General features: G+C 34.5%; 1 protein-coding gene, 3 long non-coding RNA genes and 1 pseudogene across 4 annotated transcripts; 1 reads left to right on the top strand and 4 right to left on the bottom strand.

Annotated features, from left to right (window-relative positions):
• The first annotated feature begins 6674 nt into the window (after positions 1-6674).
• Positions 6675-8036, top strand: LOC126764031 (uncharacterized). Its single transcript, XR_007667792.1, has 2 exons — positions 6675-6748; positions 7850-8036. It is a non-coding gene; the product is annotated as an uncharacterized LOC126764031 (long non-coding RNA).
• A 21-nt stretch (positions 8037-8057) lies between these two features.
• Positions 8058-9153, bottom strand: LOC126764022 (uncharacterized). Its single transcript, XR_007667783.1, has 2 exons — positions 8906-9153; positions 8058-8826 (listed from the first exon to the last, which is right to left on the bottom strand). It is a non-coding gene; the product is annotated as an uncharacterized LOC126764022 (long non-coding RNA).
• A 216-nt stretch (positions 9154-9369) lies between these two features.
• LOC126763890 (guanine nucleotide-binding protein-like 3 homolog) lies at positions 9370-15153 on the bottom strand. Its single transcript, XM_050481653.1, has 6 exons — positions 15053-15153; positions 14651-14994; positions 12096-12631; positions 11779-12035; positions 11309-11713; positions 9370-9845 (listed from the first exon to the last, which is right to left on the bottom strand). The coding sequence occupies exons 1-6, from the start codon at positions 15072-15074 to the stop codon at positions 9676-9678; spliced, it is 1734 nt and encodes a 577-aa protein (XP_050337610.1). The 5' UTR covers positions 15075-15153; the 3' UTR covers positions 9370-9675.
• A 2636-nt stretch (positions 15154-17789) lies between these two features.
• On the bottom strand, positions 17790-18511 carry LOC126764409 (uncharacterized; annotated as a pseudogene).
• A 212-nt stretch (positions 18512-18723) lies between these two features.
• Positions 18724-19106, bottom strand: LOC126764026 (uncharacterized). Its single transcript, XR_007667787.1, has 3 exons — positions 18952-19106; positions 18832-18862; positions 18724-18777 (listed from the first exon to the last, which is right to left on the bottom strand). It is a non-coding gene; the product is annotated as an uncharacterized LOC126764026 (long non-coding RNA).
• Between the last annotated feature and the right edge of the window lie 4023 nt (positions 19107-23129).

Here is a 23129-nt window from a genome sequence, read left to right as displayed (position 1 = left end):
GCCTACTCTCTGGAAGTACAACAAACTGAACTGAAATCTCTGTGGGCAGAGGTAAAGTCAGAATACAAGTTGTGTTTGCCAAAGGTGGATCCTTCTGACACAAGCTCAATTGACGACATTAAGCTTAAATATTCAAGCTGTTACCACGCGTATGTGTGTTGCGCGGCCTTGATGGGCGAACACATGCACAACCTCACGGCGTTCAACCAAAGCCCAACTTCAAATTCTACGGTGATTCAACCTGAACGGTTACAACAAACGGTAGAACCCGTGAGGTATACCATCAACTTACCGCCATGTGATACCGAAATATTTCATGGCGATGTTTTACAATGGCCCTCATTTAGGGATTTATTTGCCGCCATTTATGGGAATAACCCAAGGCTATCTCCGGTAGAAAAGTTATTCCATTTGAATCAAAAAACGCGAGGTGAGGCAAAAGATATCGTTTCGAAAGCGCCATTGACGAATGACGGATTCGCATTGGCTTGGAACAATTTGTTGTGTAGGTATGAAAACAAGCGAGTGCTTGTTAACACACAATTAAATTTATTGTTCAAGCTCCCGCACATTTCAACAGAATCTGAGACCGAACTCAGAAATTTACAGCGGGAGATTAATAGCTGCATTTCAGCTTTACAAATACATGGCATCAATGTAGATAGTTGGGATGCCATATTTACGTATTTGTGTTCTATCCGACTCCCGGATTATACACTGTCGCTTTGGGAACAATCTCTGGATTCGGATTCAGAGATCCCAAAATGGGTTGACTTAGACAAATTTCTAACCAAACGGGTTAAAACGCTTGAGAGAGTATCAAACCTCAAAGGCGATTTGGGTACTCAACCCAAGATTAAATCGGCTGATGGTGAAGGTCGGATACCAACCTTGCAGTCAAGGATTGGATCCAAACCCATCAATTCCCATCACGCCAAGACAAATAATATCAAATGTAAACTGTGCTCATCTCAATCGCACATTTTGAAAACTTGTCAAAGATTCATTGAGATGCAGCCTAATGCACGATTAAATGCTGTCAGAAAACTTCACGTCTGCTTAAATTGTTTATCGGACTCACATGAAGTCAAAAATTGCAAAAGTATGTTTAATTGTAATAAATGTAAACAGAGACATCACTCCATGATTCACCGGGATCAGAGTGAGGAAATAGCTCAGATGTCCGACAGCACAAACACTACTGAGATTTCTACTAAATCTCATGTGGCCTCTATTAAGGCCAATATTTCAAATGTGCCTACCAGTCGAAGCATGCTCTTAGGTACAGCCATGGTGACCGTATGTCACAACGAGAGCACCTTCACTGTCAGAGCCCTGATTGATTCAGGATCTGAAGCCACCTTCGTAAGCAATAGTCTGCAAAAACGCTTACATCTGGCAAGCAAAAAGATCAGCGCGCGAGTTTCAGGATTGAATAATACCGTATCAGGACGAGTTCAGTCGGTATGCTCGATCACAATTGGCTCGCCCGGTAACAAAAGTCTAAAATTAGAAGCGGAAGCGTTGGTACTGCCAAAATTGACTGGACTGCTTCCATCCAGATCAATTAACTCTTCAATTTTAAAAAGGTTACCCAATATCCCCTTAGCGGATAAAAATTTCTATACGAGTCAAAAGGTTGACTTGTTGATCGGAGCAGATCTTTACCCGAAAATTATACTAAATGGGGTAAAATCGAAAATTTTCGGATCCATCGCTGCACAACGTACGGTGTTCGGTTGGATTATAACAGGTTCCGTTCCCTCCGAAGAAACGAAGATAAATGATAAAGGTGACGGAAAAAATTCAACAATAACTCAACAACAAACACAAAATCATTTTTGTAGTGTAAAAATTACTAACTTTATACCTAAAAAACAACAACAACGAAAACATCATCAGCAGCAACAACACAATAGCAATCAGCGGAATAGAAATGCATTGGCAGAACCAGAAATAACCGACAGACCGCTATCATTCGTAAACCAATGGGAAAATTTAAAGGCCTTAAGTCAGCACTTTTGTCAGAGGTGGAAGACCAAATACTTAAAGGAACTGCAGAAACGGAAGAAATGGAAACATTCCCAACAGAACGTCCAAGTCAACGACCTGGTGGTAGTTCGTGATGAAAATGTACCTCCAAATGAATGGAGATTAGGCAGCATCATCAAAGTATATCCAGGGTTGGATCAACGAGTTCGGGTGGTGGACATCCAAACTCAACGTGGCTTAATTTGTCGGCCTATCACAAAGATTGTCATTGTACCCAATCAATGTTAATTTCATATTATAAATTCACACGTTAATAATCTTCCTTTTCGTTTAGGAAATTATTGAAAATGACGACCATCAACTGCCCCCTATGCGTAGATAGCCATCTACTCCGCTGGTGCCCAAAGTTCCGTCAGATGTCCCCAGAAGATAGGCTGAGGACCACATTGATCAACAGATATTGCAGCAACTGCCTCGCCTCGAGCCATTCAAAGAATGAATTCGACAGCGTAATACGCTGCAAACGTTGCGGCAACCCACACCACACGATGCTTCATGGCATCAGTTCGGACGCCGAAGAAACAGACGACGATGTCATTGAATTGACATGGGCACAGCAGGTCGAGGCAGCGGAAATGGAGGAAAATTCATTGGCAACCGGCCCGACGTATTCGGAGGCCGATCAACCATGTCCACCGACGTCAACAGTCAAGCAGCCGCAAAGCTCTGACCAACGATGCCTCTCCCGCATACCACACGCCCAAGATCGAGCCAGACTCGAGTCGTCTCGCCGACTTCGGCGTGCTGGTAACTTCCTTTCGGATTGGCGGCATGGCAACGATCGACTGAGACTCGATTCGTCTCAGCGACATTGTCCGGACCGAACCAGACTCGATTCGTCTCGTCGGCCACCCCATCCGAAGCGAAGGCGTGGAAGAGACGTTCGTCGTCAAGCCGATGCACGCCGTATCATAAAGAACAGGCATGCAACACAACCTTGGCAGCAAAGACTTGCGCTATCACCAACCGCCTTAATAAGCGTTCGAACTGCAACGAGGTTCGTCACAGTGTGGGCCATGATTAGCCCAGTTAGTCCAGCCACGGTTATCCTCGCCTCCACAATTGCACGATTGCGACTGCATACGCATGCACGAGGAGACAGCCGAGTGTGCGAACTCATGTTTCGGGACAACCAGGGTGGAGAAACAGAAGTCTCCGTGAGTGCCCAAATACAACGTCGTCCGTTACCACCAACGCCAGTAAGGTCTCTGGAAGAGAATTTATTTCAACAATTTCGCAACTTAAGACTGGCAGATAATGAGTTCCATAGAGCAGCGCCAGTAGAAGTAATCTTGGGAGCGGACGTGTACTCCCGGCTCATATTGCCAGGGTTACAACCAGCGTCAATGGGCCAACTCATCGCCCAAAATACGACACTGGGATATATAATATCCGGTGTCGTATAACATCGGCACAATAAAGTGCACTGGCTGCCAACGCCTCTCACATTCACCACCTACCAAGGATCGAGTTAGACTCGAGTCGTCTCGCCGACCTCGGAAGGTGGTGACTTCTATGCAAAATGGCGGCATGGTAATGACCGACTGAGATTCGATTCATCTCAGCGGCATTTCCCGGACCGAACCAGACTCGATTCGTCTCGTCGGCCACCCCATCTGCAAAGAAGACGTGGAAGAGGAAGTGCAGGAGCCAGTTAGTTAAGTTAGCTTTAAGTAATTCATTGTAAACTACATTTGCAGTAATACTGCAAGGCGGGGAGAATGTTAACGCCGCCCCGCCCAATTTCTTTTGCCACGTCTGTATCAGCAGAGTAATCTTTTCTTTTCTTTCTTTTCGGAGTTTTAATTAGCGCGCAAGTTGCGCGCGCTCTCTCCTTTTGCGACCGTACAGCTATACAGACGTGGTAAGTGTTTGTCCAATTATATTATATTTAAATACATATATTACTTATATGAAACTTTTTGGTTTTTATTTAACTTTGTGGAATCATTTGCGCCGACCGTTTCTCCACGGCCAACCACATCTTTGGAACGAACGAGCACCGTGCTCCACCACCCGAATTATCAATATTTATTACGGTCACAAGTACCTTTTCTTGTTTATATATGCAGATATATAAAACTGCCTTGCATATGTACGTACAAAAGCCCACAACTTGAGAAAAGTTTTCGCAATTGTAGCTAAAATGAATTTTTACAACTGGCATCACCACCATTAACTGTTCTATCACATATACAGTGGTGTGGACAAAATAGGAACAACCATAAGGTGTTGGTAAGTTTTTAAATGTGCTGTTTTCTTATTAAGGGGGTATTCTGGTCTAGAAGCATGAATTTCAGGTAATTTTTAAAGTGTCGTAAAAAAGGCAAATTAATATTTTTACTATCCATTTTTTTATTAGTTATTTGTTAATTTAAGAAGAGAACAGAAAAAAATTAGAAACTAAAAATAGCAAAAAAATTTCAAAAATTTCAAACTACGGAAAAGTGGGAAACAATTTTTTTCACAAAATGGCGACTGCCTGAAAAAAAAGTTTTTTTGGATCACTTTTTCTGACTATTTCGAATTTTTTCAAAATAATAAAAATCAAAATTTGAGGATGGGGCTAGTTCCAACCATAGACAAGCCTATAAAGAAGACTTTATAAAAATTTCAAGTAAATCGGTCCAGTATAACCTGAGAAATCGTGGGTATCGTTCCAAAAAAATCAGCGTAAAGTCTTTTGTCCGATTAATTCCTGCTGAACCAGTTTGGATGCCGGGTCAGAAAAATGCCCATATCTCCGAAAATAATTTGAATTTTGAAAAATCCTCTTGTACACATATTCTTGAATAGTTAAACTTTGAAAATATAAAAAAAAATTCGATTTTTTTTAATTTCTAGACCAGAATACCCCCTTAAATAAAATTGTTTTTAGATACAAGTATAACTTATATAATTTTTTCCTAACAGTGATTAGAGTTTTCCACCATGCAAAGGTAAATAAAAACCAATATTAATGCTAACTCTAAAACCTGCAAATTATGTTTACCTCTTTTTGTTCACACAACTGTACAATTCCAATATGAAGTAAACTTCCGCTCTTTAATTTGTCAATGTCAGTATTGCCGCCACCATTATGCCAGAGATAAAGAGATGTCCAACTCTTCTCTCACTGGAAGTGAGAGAACAATTGTTAAACGTCAAAACCTCCTGAACTTTGACAGTTGACCGAGTTCAGGAGGTTTTGACGTTTAGCAATTGGAAACGAGCGATGGCCAGATTGAAATCTTACCAAAAAAATATGTAAACGGAGATATTTGTTGCATCATTCAAGACCTCTTATAAAAAAAGTAAAACAATGAAAATTAAATAAATTTGTGAAATTTAAAGGTATCTGATAAAACGTTTTGTAATTTGAAGCATAATGGTTTTATTTTCAATGGAAAATGATTAAAAACATTTAATGATTGAGAGCTTAATCCTTTTATTGGGTATTGGAAGGACAAAAGGCAGTTGCTCTAATATTCTTTAAAAAGATTTAAATAGTTTCTCCATATAATAAATAACCACTATTTAGTAATTTTTATACGTACTAAATGTTGGGTGTTGGGTTAATAAATGCCCAAAAATTGTTATTTTGTTCGATCTGGCCATAATGGAAAATGTTATAAAAAAACGCTTATTTTGAGGCGCTGTCACACTGGAATAAGTTGGGCATCCCATTATCCCTGCATTATGCGATGAACATTAAGTTACGGAGGAATGCAATTGATTTTTTTCGCAACTTCTTTTGCCCTTCCCTCCGTAAACTGATATTCTCCTCATCTAGCCCTCGTGCGCACTTTGCTAACTTTGCGGGCTAAAAATGCGCCCATCCCTGACTTAAGAGATTGTGTCAGTGTGAAATTTTTGAGAAATAGATTTTTTTTATGCATTAATGGATAGACCACACTCTAATAAACATTCTCTTAAATTTTGAAATCGAAATTCAAATTCTTGTGGAAAGGGAACAGAGTGGAGAACATAGCGACTCCAATCTTTAAACGCGTTTTTCTCAGAATGGTGTTTTTCAAAACGGTTTCCACTCTCAAAGCATTTTGAAGATATCTAGTTCCAAATTAGAGAGAACATTTTTAAGGTGATTCGCTATAGCGCTATGGAAGCTTTTATTTTTTTTTAAATCTCACTATTTTTTTCTACGAAAAACTGTCACAAAAAGGTGAAATCTCGATTCTATTTGTTCAAACTGCCGCCATTTTGTCAAATAAAAACAAAAAAAGCTTCCATAGCGCGATACCGACTTTTCTACAGATTAATAATCTTTTTGAAATTTTTGCTGTAGACCAAAATTGCGGCCGCAATCATGGACATGGTACTGGACCTTTCTTTTATTTGTAATTTCAACCATTTATTTGATTATTGTACACCCAATAAATAAACATTTATTTATAAAAAAAAATCGGACTGCTTAGTTAATTCCAACATTTAAAAAAAATCGCGAAAATCTGTGGTTTTTCGGATGGTCTCATTGAGACGACCCCTTAAAGAATAGTACATACATAAATATGTATGATGTAACATCTTCGCAGTCTCTACACATACTTATGTACATATACTATGTTCCTTGTTATAGTGAATAACAATGCAGGAGAAGAGCGCTTCTCACGCTCTACATCTAATCACATGGTAATGTTTTGTTCAACATTCATCGAATGTAATTGCAAAATGGACTGCTAAAACCCAGATACCACACGTAAGAAAACGCAGGAATATTTGTCAGCCCCCAGATTAGCTGTTGTACTGTGAAATTTAAAAGGTCATAAAAAAAACTGACACATACGAACGCCAAACCCTTTGAGGATTTTATTATACTGACCTAGTACGATCACCCTGACTTGGAATTTCTCACCCCCAGACAATAATCCCAAAAATGCTCCACAGTGTTATAACACATGTGATAAGATTAATAAAATAATTCTAATTGCTGTAAATATTTTTGTGATTATATACATACTAGAGGACCCGTCCACGCTTCGCTTTGGCTGATACATAGATAATACTACTATCTATCTATACGATTTCTATTAGTTGCATTATAACTATTCGTTAATAAGATATAGCATTTTTCTGAAGCAACTTGTGTTAGTTTACAAAAAAATGGATCATAAAGCAATTCGTGTAATAATAAAGCATTGCTTTTTGGGGAACCGAGGACAATGATGCTCTAAAGAGGAGAAAGCTCTGTACAAAGTGGTTGCCTCGCAAGTTCATAATCCATCAGAACAACGAATAACTGATTTTGAGAAGTGTTTGAAATAAAACCGAATTTTTGCGTCGGTGTGTGACAATAGAAACATAGCTCCATCATTTCTCACTGGAGTTCAACCGACGGTCATTCAAGTGGACTGCACATGGTGAACCGGAGCCAGTTATAATCTATTTCACTGCGTATTTGGTTGCAGTTCTTTTCTACTATTCCAAATATTTAGCAATTGTATTAGTTTTGAGGAAGAATCTGTTTAAAATTGTACGCATATATTCAAGGAAAGGAGGATGATTTGAAATATAATCTTTGTATTTATGAAAATGTATCCTATGTCTTTACCCTGGTTCTAAGCTACCTTCCCACCAATTTTCAGTTAAATCGATTCAGCCGTTCAGCCGTTCTTGAGTTATAAATATATATATTTCTTATATATATGTATATAGCCGGAATAAAAAAACGACCGAAATTGAATGATTCAAATATTTGACAAATAAAAATATTGAAAAACAAAACAAACAAAAATTGAAAAAAAAATTGTATGGAAAAATGTTACTTTTAGGTAATTTTCCAATTTCCCTTAACATTTAGGAGGATGAAAAATAGATGTTGTCCGATTCTCCACCATAGCCGATATGCACGCTAAGATTCACGAAAATCGGCCGAGCGGTTTCAGAGGAGTTCAATAACGTACACCGTGTATTTTATATATTAGATGTATCATTCTTATTACATATTCAAAATAAATAATTAAAAAATTGATGAAGTCAAAGTTCGCAAAAAAAAAAAATAAACAAAATATGATGCACAAATATCAATTTTATTAGGTATGTAGGCGAAACTCAAAGCTCACAAATAATAAAAAAGTAATACACTTTAAATGAAGCGAAGCCAGGTCCTTCTCCACCTGGACCTTCCAACGGAGTGGAGGTCTTCCTCGGCTTCCCCCGGTGGGTACTGCGTCGAATACTTTCAGAGCTGGAGTGTTTTCGTCCATTCGGACGACATGGCCTAGCAAGCGTAGTCGCTGTCTTTTAATTCACCGAACTATGTCAATGCCAACGTGCAAAGGACCATAAATGATATCAATATCATCGGCATACGCCAGCAGCTGTACACTCTTATAAAAGATTGTACCTGCTCGATTAAGTTCTGCAGCTCGAATTATTTTCTACAGCAGCAGGTTGAAGAAGTCGTATTAGGTTTGAGGGGATACCAAATTCAGACATCGCGGCATAAAGGCAGCTCCTTTTCGGCCTGTCGAAAGCAGCTTTGAAATCGACGAAGAGGTGGTGTGTCGATTCTCCGATTGTGGGGTCTCCCTTTCTGTGGATTGGGCAGAGTACACTTAAATTCTAATCGTTGGACATACTTTCATTCGACCATATTTTACAAAGAAGTTGATGCATGCTCCTTATCAGTTCTTCGCCGCCGTGTTTGAATAGCTCCCGCTGCTTTGTTGTCGGGTTCGCCTTTTCTTGGCGTTGTACGTTCACTGCCATTCAGCAGGCTAGAGAAGTGTTTCCTCCATAATTTAAGTATGCTCTGAGCATCGGTCACTAGATCACCTTTGGGGGTTTTACAAGAACCTTCTGTTAGCCGCCGCATTACCCCTGCCGGCCAGCTTATCAAGCTCTTCATACTCACGCATTTCGATCTCTTTCTTTTTCTGTCTTCAAATGCGTCTCGCTTCTCTCTTCAACTCTCGGTATCGATCCCATCCCGCACGTGTTGTGGTCGATCGTAACGTTGCGAGGTAGGCAGTCTGTTTTCTCTCCGCTGCAACACGGTACTCCTCGTCGTACCAGCTGTTCTTTTGCATTTTCCGAAAACCAATGGATTCGGTGGCAGCTGTACGTAAGGAGCTTGAAATGACGTACCACAGTTCCCTTATACCGAGTTGGTGACGAGTGCTTTCAAAGAGCAGGAGTGCAAGTCGAGTAGAAAATCGTTCTGCTGTCTGTTGTGATTGCAGCTTCTTTGTGTTTGTTGGCGTGCGTTTTTTGCTGCGGCGGGTGCGAATCTTGACTGCAACAAGATAGTATATAGTACGACACTTCTGAGAAAACATTAAACAAAATTTTCTTTTTATAAAATAAAACATTTCTATATGACATATATGAATGTACTATATTTGTTTTAATATATTTTCAACATTAGATAACAAGCATATCATTGATACATATTTACAGACACAATATTTCTGTATTTCTGGGATAACTGCTTAAGTTGGCTCAAGCTCAAATTCAGGCCACATAATTAACCAACATACGAAATATTTAAATGTATTCGCGTCAACTTAAAATTGAAAGTACAAAAATGTAAGCTTTTAAAAGCAAGCATGGTTTCCTCAAAATCAAGTTTATATGTTGTTTGTAGCTATTACACGTTCTACATATAATAGGATATCTACTTGTTTATTCAATTAAGTAGTCCTTGTTGAAATCATATTTGTTATCAGTACTCGTCTCCAAGCTAAATCCATCCAGAACATCGGTTAGTCTAGAAATTTTCTTTTCGTTACGTACATTCTGTTTTTTTCTCTTTTTGATTTGATCCTTCATATTCTTATTCAATGACTGATTACCTGAATGAGATTACAATAAATAAAATATTATTATTTTTACTTACATAAAGTTAAGAAGTTATGCGTGGTGAGGGATCGCCTTAGTGTGAAATTTTGGAAAAGTCGATTTTTTTTTGGCATTATCGAATAGTATACACTATAATAAAAAATTCCCTCACATTTGGAAATCGAACTTCCAATTATTACGGTCGTTACAGCTTTTCTTGTAGAAAGAGAACCAAGTGGGAAACATAGCGCCTCCAATCTTTAAATGCGTTTTTCTCAAAATGGTGTTTTTCAAAACGGTTTCCACTCTCAAAGGAAGAGGTTTAAAGATATCTAGTTTCAATTTGAACACAACATTTTTAACGTCATTCGCTATCGCGCTATGCAAGCTTTTATTTGTTTGTATATACTTTGCAAATCTTTAATTTTTCCTAAATCATATTTTATTCTTTCTCATTTAAAAAAAATCGCCGCAAAAGTAAGTAGCAAAACCAGTCAGCGTCTGCTTTATATCTTCTCGAGGACATTTTATCCTGGTTGTTACAAGAAAAAAAATTATGCAACATTTTAATGTGCACACACATACTGTCAATACACTGCGAACGATGTAAGCAACACTATTTCTTGTGCTCTTCCCCCTTTTTTGGCGGCAACAGCCCTAGAACTACAACTGCTTGTAAGCAGTTGAAAATTTTTGATATTCTAGTAAATCCCATTGGTACAGAATTGAAAAGCGTAATACTAAAAAAGTCGAAGTTTAACAATACTTTAACCGAATTTTTTTTTGACTGGTTGAGTTGAAAATCATAATGCTGATTTTCAAACTCATAATACTGGTCTAAATTTCTCTTTGTATACCTTTCTTATGAAAATCGATAATTTTTGTTATCTAATTCGTCAGTGAGAGTATAATTAAGAAATATATATGTACATATATATACATATATTTTATGTTTGAAAACGCAAATTTTTTTTAAATGCAGTTTTCAAAAAAGTTTTTGTAAAAAAATTCGATCTTTGACTTCTTAGCACTATTATTATTTTGAACACAACTGTATTGTTAATTTGAATAATCTTTAGAATTTAGTTGACACATCTTAAAGGTACCGTTGGTGCAAAAGTTTATTCCCATATCGTCATTGGCGCTTGATTTATCATATACATATGTTCTAAAGTGAAAGGGTTACATCGAATTTAAAATTTCGATTGATAGAACGTATGTTCGCTCCAAATTTCAGTTAAAACTGGTGTGGGTGTTTTTTAGGTAGAGGATGCCAGCTAAAAATGCGTTGTGACACACCTATAGTCCAATTTCGACACTGATCTCTACGACCTGCGTTGGAGAAAAGGGACAGGGAGTTTCTACGTGGATTGTTTGGGGCTGAGGGGTGGGTAAATATAAATCTGATTAAGACGTTTGGATATCATTTTTTGTAATTATGTTTTAGCCAATAGTTACATATTTTATGCATATTTACCTTCTAAATTCATTACGATATCCACTGTCGATATATCGTTTGCATCCATTAGTTTTCTTTTTTTATTAGGAATTTGGCTTTCATTCACTATGGGATCTGTAGACTTTTTCGTATCAATATCATCAAAGGACATTTTCATTTCCACAGGTCCACTTGAAATGACTTCCAATACTTCCTCATTTTTAACAATACATTTGTTGAGAATTTCTATCTCCATCGCATCGAAATTATCAACATCAAATTCGAGAGCATCAGAGTGAACTATGGCAGAACTAACATGGACATCATCTCTTTGCTCTGTTTCAGGAGGTTGAGTACAATATTTAATTTTACCACTATTCCAATCATTAAGCACACTACGTGCAGCTGCAACAACGTCTGGCACACCTTTTCTTAAAAATTTACCTATAATTGTTAATATACCATATTTACATAATTAAATATATTTATTTATAGTCATTTCAACTTACCCATTCGTGAAGCCTTTTTAGCAAAAAATTCTTCAAAACTATCATACTCTGAAATATCATAAAGCTTACAAAAGTACTGTTTACTGGCGCGCTTTAACACACTCTCGGCAACTGTAAAAGGATCTTTAATGTCACCAACACGTTGAACATTCTTTAAAACGACTACCTCAGAACTCTCTTTTGCTGGATTTGTAAAAACAATACCTGGGCAATCAATTAGTTTTATTTTTGAATCAAGTTCAACTTCCTGCATGACTCTAAGTAAACGGGAAAATTATGATTTTTTTTTTTATTAAAATGCAATTATTTAAACTTACTTTGTAACACCCGGAGTGCAACCAACAGAGCACGTTTTGCCGCGAGTCAAGGAATTTATTATAGAACTTTTTCCAACGTTTGGTATTCCTACAACACCCACGCGTATTGAGGTTTTAATGCCTTTATTGCGACAATAATTTGCAAGCATCGACATTAGTAATTCAGCTCCCACACACACAGATCCTTGCATAGCCTTATCTGTTTTAGTTTGCTTTAATTTCCGTCGACCCAATTTAGATATTTGATCTTGTGTTGAGGCCTTAAAAGCAGTAACCGGACCGAATCGCCGAAAATATCCAATCCAATTATTGAGATTTTCACGTGGCACCAAATCAGCTTTGTTTAATATTAACACTAGACGCTTATTACCCGATAAAGAGCGTACAGCTCGTTCGACCTCATTGCATCGAGTTCCCAGAGGATCGCGTGCATCTACCACTTCTAAAACGACGTCAGCATTTTGAATTACTTTTTTGAATTCCTTGAAGTATTGCTTAAGGGACTGTTCCTTGGTTATAGCTAGACTATACTCCTTCTGTTTAAAATATATATTGAATTTTTAAGCTTACTATTTTACTTTTGAATTATACGCAAACACCTAAAGGCTAAAAAACATGCACCTGAAATCTTAACCATGATTCGAAACTTTTTACTGGCATACTGAGCTTTTCGATAAAATACTTAAATGCAGGATTATGCCAAATATATTGATGTCCAAAACATACTTATTAGCTATACGAAAACAATGATTTTTATTCTCATGCAACATGAGTATACTAGTCTTGTTCAACTAACGAATGTTTGTAACCTCCTACACTTACCATAATCAAGATAGATATAGAGACAATTTAATTCCCCAATAGGGACATCCTTTATCCGGACAGTTCCCATAACGGGATAAATTTAATGGACAAAATTGTACTGTTGATATCAAAGAGATAGCAGAGGTTTTCAAAATCTCCAAGTATAAACTCAACTAATTCGTTTAATGTTTGACATTTAATATTTTAATAAATCGTAATTCGGCAATTCTTATTATTTGACAACACGGAACACTTATTGTTATTGTGCGTGTAATAAAATTGGGTTAAATGTAAAATGATTATTTTAAGCAAATATCTGAAATATTAGTATAAAATAAATATGTCGAAATATTGTAGTGAAGTGTAAGCGTATAAAAAGTGTATAATATGAAAGAAAAAGTTACTATAAATCGAGAAATTTCAAAATTAAATTTACGAAATTTTCAACTTTAAATGCAAATATTTCGAAAACTATTGCGGATATATATTTTCTTAATCTGGAGCATCAGCCCTATCCAACCAGTCCACTTTTAACCCTGAAATCGTGGGATTTCTAAAGCCGGCCCAAATTTTTTTTATTATAAATATTATTTTTGAAAAAAAAAACATAAAAATATAAAATATATGTTTTTTTTTCTCAAAAATAAACACAAAAATATTTTTTTGTCCAAAATATAACTCATTTTTAGATCACAAATTTTTTATGAAGTTCTAACAGGACATGCAACGAAGTTAGCAAACACCTTCATCAGAATCCTGAGATCTATCATTTAAAAATTCCAATAATAATCATTATTTATGGTCCCTGGTTTGAACCAATATATTATAGATATCCGTAAGCATTGAGGTTCTCATATTCGTTATATTGGGCTGCAAAGTTGTCATTGATTGATATCATTGATTCTCGATATATAAAGTGCAAAGTGAAAAATTCACAAGGAAATTAAAATTGCGATATATAAGAAGTAGATTTTTATTCAGTTTCGTATAGTCAACTGAAAATTCGAAAATCTTTATATTATTGATGGAATGATATACCATTATCAGAAAAGAATGCTATCTAAATTTCAAAAATATATATTTCAGATTGGGTGATATTTTTGGTAAAAAAAAAGGCACCAAAGGCACTTGCGTTCGTATATTTGGTAGCTAAATCGAAATTCTAGGCATAAAGCCCTTCCGTAACAACTTGGCCGTTTAGCAGTTTTCAACGTAACATGGCGTGTTGTTATCACCCGATTTGACCCTTTTCCACTGTTTGGGAGGTGGGGCTAAAACGATTGTCTTGATCGAGTTAGGGTTTTGTAAGAATGTACATGTACATATGCCGACTTACACAAAAAAAAAAAAAAAAAAAAAAAAAAAAAAATGACCAAATTACAATTTTATATCTTATTTTTCGCATGAGTTCTTTCGTTTTATAGGTTAAATCTCAAGGGGGTCGCAAGGCTCTGATACTGCTTGTATGTGTGTACGTATAACTTCTTATTGTACTAAGAAACACGTTACCGCGTTTCATTTCTCAATTTTTACTCAAATTACAACTTGTACGGACAGAAGTCGCTCTATTTCAACTCATCCCGTCATCCTACCCATTTATGTATATAAGATTTTATAAATCCATATCAATTAGTTTTAGTTATTAAAAAAACCGTTAGGTGAACAAAGCTATGGTACTCTATACGATTATAAATATTATATTAAGTATTTTATAATTGTTATTTTTTTTGTTTCCAAATTTATAAACAAACCTCGGCAACGACATTGTCCACTTGAGTAGATGTATGAACTTCACTCCTAGTAGTCGCATCCAGAACTAAGTCTTCAAGGCTTTTGAATTTATTTTCCTTCTTTTGATGTTTAAATGTTTCACGACGTCGCATTTTATCCTCTTCAACACGCTTTTTCGATTCTTCTACTTCTTTTAAAATATCTTCTTTAAATGGGCAAATGTTAGGTATTTGAATAAGTTTTTGCTTTTTGCTCCCGGTTTTAGGATTTCTTTTTGTCTCCCGCCGAATTTTTCTATTGTGTTCTCGCACTTTCTTTTCAATTTTATGTTTTAGGCGTCCAGAAAGTCGTTTAGACTTTTTAGCTAATATAAAGAGGAAATAAGGATATATTATATATTTAATTTCATTCCAAATACAAACTTTTTAATCTTTTCAAAGCCATTGTCAACTTGTATCAATATCGTATCTTTGTAGTGAAATCCACGTGAGTATTTTAAAAGTTGCCAGATCTACCATCTGGTTTAAATCTATAGGAAAGCTAACACACTAGGGGTATTCTCTTGCTCTTGCAAAACCCGGTGCACGGTGCAAGAATTGCAGATTTACAACGGCACAACACAAACACACGCAGAAAAATATTTGCAAGGGCTGTAAAATATGTCAGACCAAAACCTATGTATATTTGCGTGCAATGTCACGCAAAAATATAATTGCAACCCTGTTGTAGTTGCCATTTTACTTAAAGACATATAACGTCGTTAAATTGTTGAGGAAGATAAGTTTTAAATGGATTTTATTATTTCTATTTAAATTTTAAAGATTTGTTACAGTTTTTTTTCTTAAAAATGTATGCAGAAAGTGCGCCAATTCACAATAGCCATGCTTAATAGTCATTCACAACAAATTGACCGAATTAGCCATTCATATATCACTAGATTCTGCAATGGGTGCTCTCGTGCTCTTGTATATTTCGTTATAGTATTTTTGCAATCTGCAATCTTGCAAGAGCAAGAGAATACCCCTACTCTGTTAAAGTTTTATATAAGTTAGTATTTAGGTAAATGTTCAGCAGAGCGGCTTTTCCGAAAACGTGCACCAATTTTCACAGGAAATGTGTTAAAATACTCGTTTTTAGTTCTACTTTACGAATATGTTAGGCGCGTGATTTAAAAAAAAACATTTTCTTTGTTTTAATAGAAAAACATCATATTACCCGAAATCAAAAATTCACTTTTGCACTTTACACGTCTTTAGATGTTAAAAATATGTTGTCTATCAATTACATACACTTTATTATTGATGTTGTTTAGTTAATTAATAAGAGAAATTGGTTTTTTTGTTAATTTTATAAAAATATGAAAAACTTCACAATCACTTCACTTCAACGAAAATGGCAAGGTTATGTTTGAAATTATGGCATCACTGTTATAAATTCGAATGGGTTCATGAACTGATCGTTTTCGAATTATAGATACTCTCGATATTCGAGACAGAACGAGAATTGAATTAAATAATTAATGGATTATACATTTTTCTATTATGTATTTCTCATTTTTATTAGTGATGGGCGATGTTGTGACTTTTAAGGAACACTGTTACTTGTGACTGTGACTTTGTAGTAGCAGTGATTTTAAACTGTGACTATGACTAGTATAAAAATTGTAACAGACATAGGCCAATGAAGTAGAACAAAATTGTTTCATTTTTTCATTTAGGTACAATGTACATATTTATTAGAATAAACAGAAATTAACATAGTTAATTCATTTTTAGAAAATCACCAAATATGAAGTATATACATAAAAGATAAAATTAAATAGTGTTAAAAATATTTACATTAAATGGAAAAGAAGACCAAAATATTATGTTTTTAAATATTTTCCATTTGTATTTCCCGCTTTGGAAAAAATTCTCTCGCAAGGAACGGAGGAGGCTAAAACACATAAATACTTTTTGGCTAATTCTGCCATTTTAGGGTATCTGTATTTATTTTCAAGCCACCAATGAAATGGGTCGCAACTACGGGAAACCAGGCCATCTTCCAAATAGCGCTGAATTTCAATAATGGCTTTTGCTTCTACGCTACTATGTGGCTTATGTTCATTAGCGTATTTATCGAAAGAACTCCATATTGATACCGATTTTTCAATATTTTCTTCTGTTCTTTCACTCTGAAATTCTATTTCTTCCCTTTGCATATCTATTAGATAACGTTTTATAAGTTTTTTGTGTTATGAGCTGCTGATTCATCAGTCAACGCCACTAATTTGAATCTGGGATCTAGAAAAGTCCCTGCAAGACGGGCAGTTGTTAGCAAACGTGTAAACGAGTTGTTATTGTTGACTTTTGCATTCGTTAAAATATTTGTTACTTTTGTTCAGAGAGTGGGAAAAAAGTAACACATAGCTATTTAATGTTCAATGGTTATCTCGCTCTAACCAATGGCAAATATCGCATGCTGCCTTGTTCTAACAGAATACATACATATGTTAGCAAATCTCTTCTCAGTATGTTACGAGTAACAAATTCTTTTGTTAGCGCAAGGCTTACCTATGTGTTATGGATAACAAAAAGTATTTGTTACCCGAATATCTGTTAGTGTTATTATTTTGGTTATCAGTTTGTTACCTTTAACATGTAATCATGTTAGCAGGAACAAGCTGTAACCCGCATTTCTGTTACCCATTTGTTACTTCTAGCAAATTCAATTATTTTAAATAAAAGTCGCTCTCTTTAATTATTTTGCTTTATTTAATAATAAAATCAAAATCAGATATTATTTAAATTAATAATATGCCTATTATTATTGCATTCGGCAGAAAAATTATATACAAGTTATTTGAGTATAAAAATTATAATTGTAAAAATTCATATTTTTAAATGTAAAATTAGACACTTCAACTTAGAACTAATATATACAACTTAAAACTAATATGTACAACCTAAAACTAATATTTACAACTTAAAACTAATATGTACAACTTAAAACTAATATTTACAACTTAAAACTAATATATACAATTTAAAACTAATATTTACAACTTAAAACTAATATGTTCAACTTAAAACTAATATTTACAACTTAAAACTAATATGTACAACTTAAAACTAATTTTTACAACTTAAAACTAATATATATAAGTAATAATAATAAAACTTATATTAGTTTAGCCCTTAGTTTATGTTTCTTCTGTTTAAAACGAAATCTCCGGAGCTCCCCACATATACTGCTTTTATCCTTGTCAGAAAATATATCTAAAATTAAACGTAATAAGTTAAGGCATTCAAATATATACCAGTAAAAAAACTTACCAAAAACTAACTCTACGCACTTTAGTTTTAGTAGGGGTTTCTTCTCCTTGCGCCCCTCTAAATTGTAAGGGTAATTACATCGTCTGAAAACAAACCACGAAGTACGCCGTCCACACTGCCTTTTGCGCCCTTTGATTTCAATATTAGCCGCATCTGTAAAAAAAATTACAGTAAATTATATTACAATCGCATAATATTTAAAAACGAAATATTTACCATAGCACCCGTGCTTTCCTTTTGGGAAAGTTTGTCTTCCACGAAGCGCACGTGCTCTTCCGATGACATGGGCAGTTTCGAAGCGAGCTCAACGTAATGCTCGTCCTCCAAATCACCGGTGATGCGGCTAATTGCATGGTGCGTCTTTGCCGCTATGACGCGGCGTTCGCGCAATAATTTACTTTGCGCCTGCACCTCGGCCTTCTCTGGCATCTAGAAAATTAAAATATAAAAATTAGCTTCTGTTTTAATTTGGTACTGTAATACTGCGTTACTTACTTTGTCTGTTAGGGACTTCTCAATGGCAGTGAGACGGGTCTCAATAGCATCCAGCTTCTGGATTATATCTGAAAAACATAAATGTATTTTTATAAAACAAATACTAATATATTTATATATTAATACATTATACCTGCATACCGCCAGACGATGGTGACGGTACCACAATTTCTGATGGTTCTGCTGGAGGAGCGCAAACGAGATTGTAAGAATTTGTTTTAAACACTTTATCGTTAAAAAAAATATTATTAAAAAATTCTTACTTAGCTTTACTAATTTAAAACTTACTCTCTTATTTGTTTGTTGTACCCAATATATTTGAATCCTCCAAATGTTTTCTGTAATATTAAAATTTTTAATTATACACACAACATTCAATTCACAATGCTTACCTTTTTCTCCTAGTTAAGCCTTTTAGTTTCTCTATACAAAAGAAATTAATAATATGCATATGTATATATAAATAATAGAAATTAATTATAAAGTATCAAATTATAAAGTAACGAACTTACCTCTTTAAAATCCAAAATAAACTGCGCTTTTCGTTTTCTTCTTCTTGAAAAATTGGGCATTCGTCTCTCCTATTCTAGCAAGTTAATATTACAATATGTTTAGAATGTCGATAGTTTTTCTCTATCTTACTTACGTATTCTCCCATTCAATTGAAAATTCCTGAAAATGTAACAGTGTTAGTGAACAGCTGAAAATGTTTCAATGTGTTTGTGCAATCTGTTACCTCCGTCTTGCAGGGGTAGCTACCGAAAGTGTATTACTGTGTTGTAAACTGCTAAAACGTTCCCTAATTCCATTTAAACAAATTTCAATCACTTTTTGTATAGTGTTTGAAAATGTTTCAGTTTGCAAGTGTCTATACACATCTAATAGACCATTTGCGATTGGTATTACCAGCGAACCTGTGCAATATGTTTCACCACTAATGCTTACTGTGGCATCTCGAAATGGTTTACAAATTTTGCACAAAGCAGCAACAGTCGCCCACTCGTCACTGGTTAATATAGGTAAATTTTTATTTATAATTACCAAAGTACATTTCACCGCTTCCTCCAACTCCGAAAATCGCTCCAACATTGCCAGTGTAGAGTTCCACCTCGTTTCAACTTGTTGAATTAATTTTAGAGGCTCTTTATCGCTGTTGCGCTGGTAATTTTCAAATGCTTCATTCGCTGAAGTACTTTTATTGAAGTGAGCAACTATTATTTTAACTTTATCAGTTACTTGTTCTACTTCAGGAATGCGTAATCCTTCTTTTACAATTAAATTAATTGTGTGAGCCATACATCCAAAATGCTTCCAACCTAACTTATTAATTATAGCACTTTTTATGTTACTAGCATTATCCGACACAGCTAGCAATATTTTTTCGTTAATTTTCCAGTCACTTACGATTTGTTGTATCGCCTCACCTAAGTTTTTAGCTGTATGATTTTGCCTCAGTTGGGATGACGATAAAAGCACTGACGTTAGTTCAAAATTTTCGGAGACATAATGTGCCGTTACAGCAATGAAACTAGACGTGTTCCGCGATGTCCAACAATCAGTGGTAATGCAAAACTTTTCCCCGCTCCTAATCATTTCTCGCACCTTATGTTTACATTCCTCATACAAAGCAGGAATCATTGATTTTGAAATCACACGTCTGCTAGGAATGTCATAAGATGGATTTAGGGCTGTTACAAATTCCCGAAAACCTTTGTCCTCAACTATAGAGATTGTTATTTCACTTTTTGATTTTATCCGCGCGACATTTAAAATCTTAGTTTGAGTTAAAGGCCTTGGTAATGCAGTCGAAGTTGATGGAATATCCTCTTCAAAAGTAACAGGCGCATTTTGCGGAGCTGGCGTAATTTCCGACTGCAAAAACATTTTCACAATACCTATTTGATAATAACTTCAAAAGTATATTACCATTTCCAATCGAACAGTAGGATGCCTCCGTTCCATATGTTTTTTTAAATTTGATGTTGACGTTTTATATGATATTTTGGATTTACAAATATCACATTTTGCGAAAACAGCATCCACCTCTTTAAAATATTGCCAAACATAACTTGTTTTTGTTCTTTTTGACACAGACATCTTTAATTTTTATTAGGTATAAGCAAACTGATTTGTAACCGTTTCGTACAAAAATTAATGTAAATGATCCGTTATTTTTTAAGACGCACATTGTTAAAGTCACAATAAATATATTCTCTGAAGGATTTTTTTCAATATAAGGTTACTCAATAGAAACTATTTAAATTAAACGAAAACATACTTTTAAAAATATTTCGTTAGTTATAAAATACTTTTTATAAGATTTTTTAAATTACAATATAAATTGATGCAATTTTAATATTAAAAGTTTTATAATTGGCTGTAGTAGTGCTGTAGTAGCATTGAGGTTTCTATAATCAATTTAATTTGTACATAACTATTACAGTTTAAAGATAAATTAACTTTTTTTATGTTAACCAATTTCTACATATCTAAAATTGAGGAAAATTCATAGCTTTAATAAATATGAATTCATCACAGCCGCAATTTTTTATGTTCCACGCTGAATGCTATTTTGTCACAGTCGCAATTTTTCATTTGATACTGTGACTGCTACTTTGTTCGTTAATTCCTGTCACTGCTACTTTAGGAAACTTGTCACAACTGCGACCAGTGATTTTTAAGTAGCAGTGAGAAAGTCACGGGCACTCAAATATTTGCCATCTCTAATTTTTATCAATTCTCGTTCAGTCTCGAATATTGAAAATATCGATATTTTAATTTCTTTTTATTTTTCCAATTATTATTATTTTCCTATTACGTATTTCTCATTTTTACCAATTCTCGTTCAGACTCGAATATTGAGAGTATCGATATTTTAATTTCTTTTTATTTTTCCAATTATTATTATTTTTCTATTATGTATGTGTCTCTCATTTTTATCAATTCTTGTTTAGTCTCGAATATCGAGAGTATCGATATTTCGAAACCGATCGCTGCTTGTATCACTAGTACCCAATTGAATTTCGAACAGTGATGCCATTTATAGCGTAAATATCTTACTAAGTCATAATATTTCTTTTTGGTTTTATTACAAAAAAACATAAAAATAGATAACGCGCCATACATATTCGTGAATCGGAATTATAAACGAATTTTTTATGACATTTCCCGTGAAAATCGGTGCACGTTTTCTGAAAAGCCGCTCTGCTGAACATTTATCAAAAGAAAATATTGTCATATAGTATTTTGAAATAAAAGCCATCTTCTTTTAAATTTTTCCTTATAATGGACGCTTTTTTCAGTTGTTAAGTCGATTTTCAGGTGAAATTAGATTAATTGCTTTAAAAAAAATTTTGATTGTTTACATTTTTGCCCTTTGCAGTGCCTAATAGCGGGATTCTGTAACCAGTCTCTAATCTCTATTGAAGACATTTTGAGATAAAGTCTCAATTTGTGACTAGTCACTATTCACTAAACAGTCTCTAGCGTTAGTCTCAAAATATTGCCTCAAATCTAAGACCTGATAGTTACAAGGTCACAAAACTAAAAAGAACTTTTGTCTGCCGTTTTGAATATACTGAATAGAGATCATCATATATATTAATCGATTGTAGTTATTTTCTATATTGTAAGCAACTCAAACCAGAAAAGGTTAAAAATAAATCAATTTTACATAAATTTCGTAAGTATTATGACACAGAGTCAACATATATTTTTATTTTTATTGATAATTATCTTTTCTGACTATGTTATAGAAATTTTAATATTTGCTATCGACATATTTATTTTCATTTAAGTATAAAAACATCTCTGAATAATGAATTGTAACTTAAAATCTCAAATTTAGAGACTTGAGACTGTATCACAGTACAGAATCGCACGGTTAATGATAGCTAATGACCTCTTCTTAATGCCTCATGTGTCAATGATATGCTTGTCAATATTGTTACTTATTGCTAAACAAAAGTGAATCATTAAAACTCGGGACCGTTGACTTTAGTTAACCACTCCCTCTTCAAGTTTAAGGCCGCTCTCAGACGAACGAAACTATATATGTATGTAAATAGGTTACGTATAGGATAAATTAATCTAATAATAAATATGTGAATTCGAGTTCAATGAAGATTTCGCAACCAAACTTCTAATAGTTAGTGCCTCTGGAATTTGGCAACATTCGTATAAAAATGATCAATCAAAATAAGGTCAAACATTTTATGGAACATGAGAATTTTAATGTCCACTAATAACTTCATATCGGAAATATTGGTAAGTTTCGGAGAGATCTTAGTGCAGTGTTTTGAGCTAGAAATAAATAAAATCAGTTCAGCCATTCCACAAGGAAAAATTATTTTCGTTCTGCCAATGAATTTCGTGTTGTATTGTATGTAAAAATATTTGTTAAATTGAAAGAACATGAACAGACTGAAACTTATATTAACCGTGCGAATCTGTACTGTGATACAGTCTCAAGTCTCTAAATTAGAGATTTTAAGTTAGAGAGAATTTTTGAGACGATTTTGCTATTCTGTAAGTGACAGCCACAAAATCTGTACATTTCATTATTCAGAGATGTTTTTATACTTAAATGAAAATTAATATGTCGATAACAAATATTAAATTTTCTATAACATAGTCAAAAAACATAATCATCAATAAAAGTAAAAATATATGTTGACTTTGTTTCATGATA

Source organism: Bactrocera neohumeralis, unplaced genomic scaffold (assembly GCF_024586455.1).
Source record: "Bactrocera neohumeralis isolate Rockhampton unplaced genomic scaffold, APGP_CSIRO_Bneo_wtdbg2-racon-allhic-juicebox.fasta_v2 cluster09, whole genome shotgun sequence".
Taxonomy (NCBI): Eukaryota; Metazoa; Arthropoda; class Insecta; order Diptera; family Tephritidae; genus Bactrocera; species Bactrocera neohumeralis.
Note: the sequence above shows the minus strand (reverse complement) of the source record. Positions and strands in the feature narration are given on the sequence as shown.

Bases quoted from the DNA above. Each gene is read 5' to 3' on its own strand.
- LOC126763890 (XM_050481653.1), bottom strand. From the start codon at position 15,074: ATGGCTTTGAAAAGATTAAAAA. The intron at 12,632-14,650 runs GTTTGTTTATAA...TATTTTAAACAG, and splicing joins TGGACAATGTCGTTGCCGAG to AAGGAGTATAGTCTAGCTAT. The intron at 11,714-11,778 runs GTAAGTTGAAAT...TAACAATTATAG, and splicing joins TAAAAAGGCTTCACGAATGG to GTAAATTTTTAAGAAAAGGT.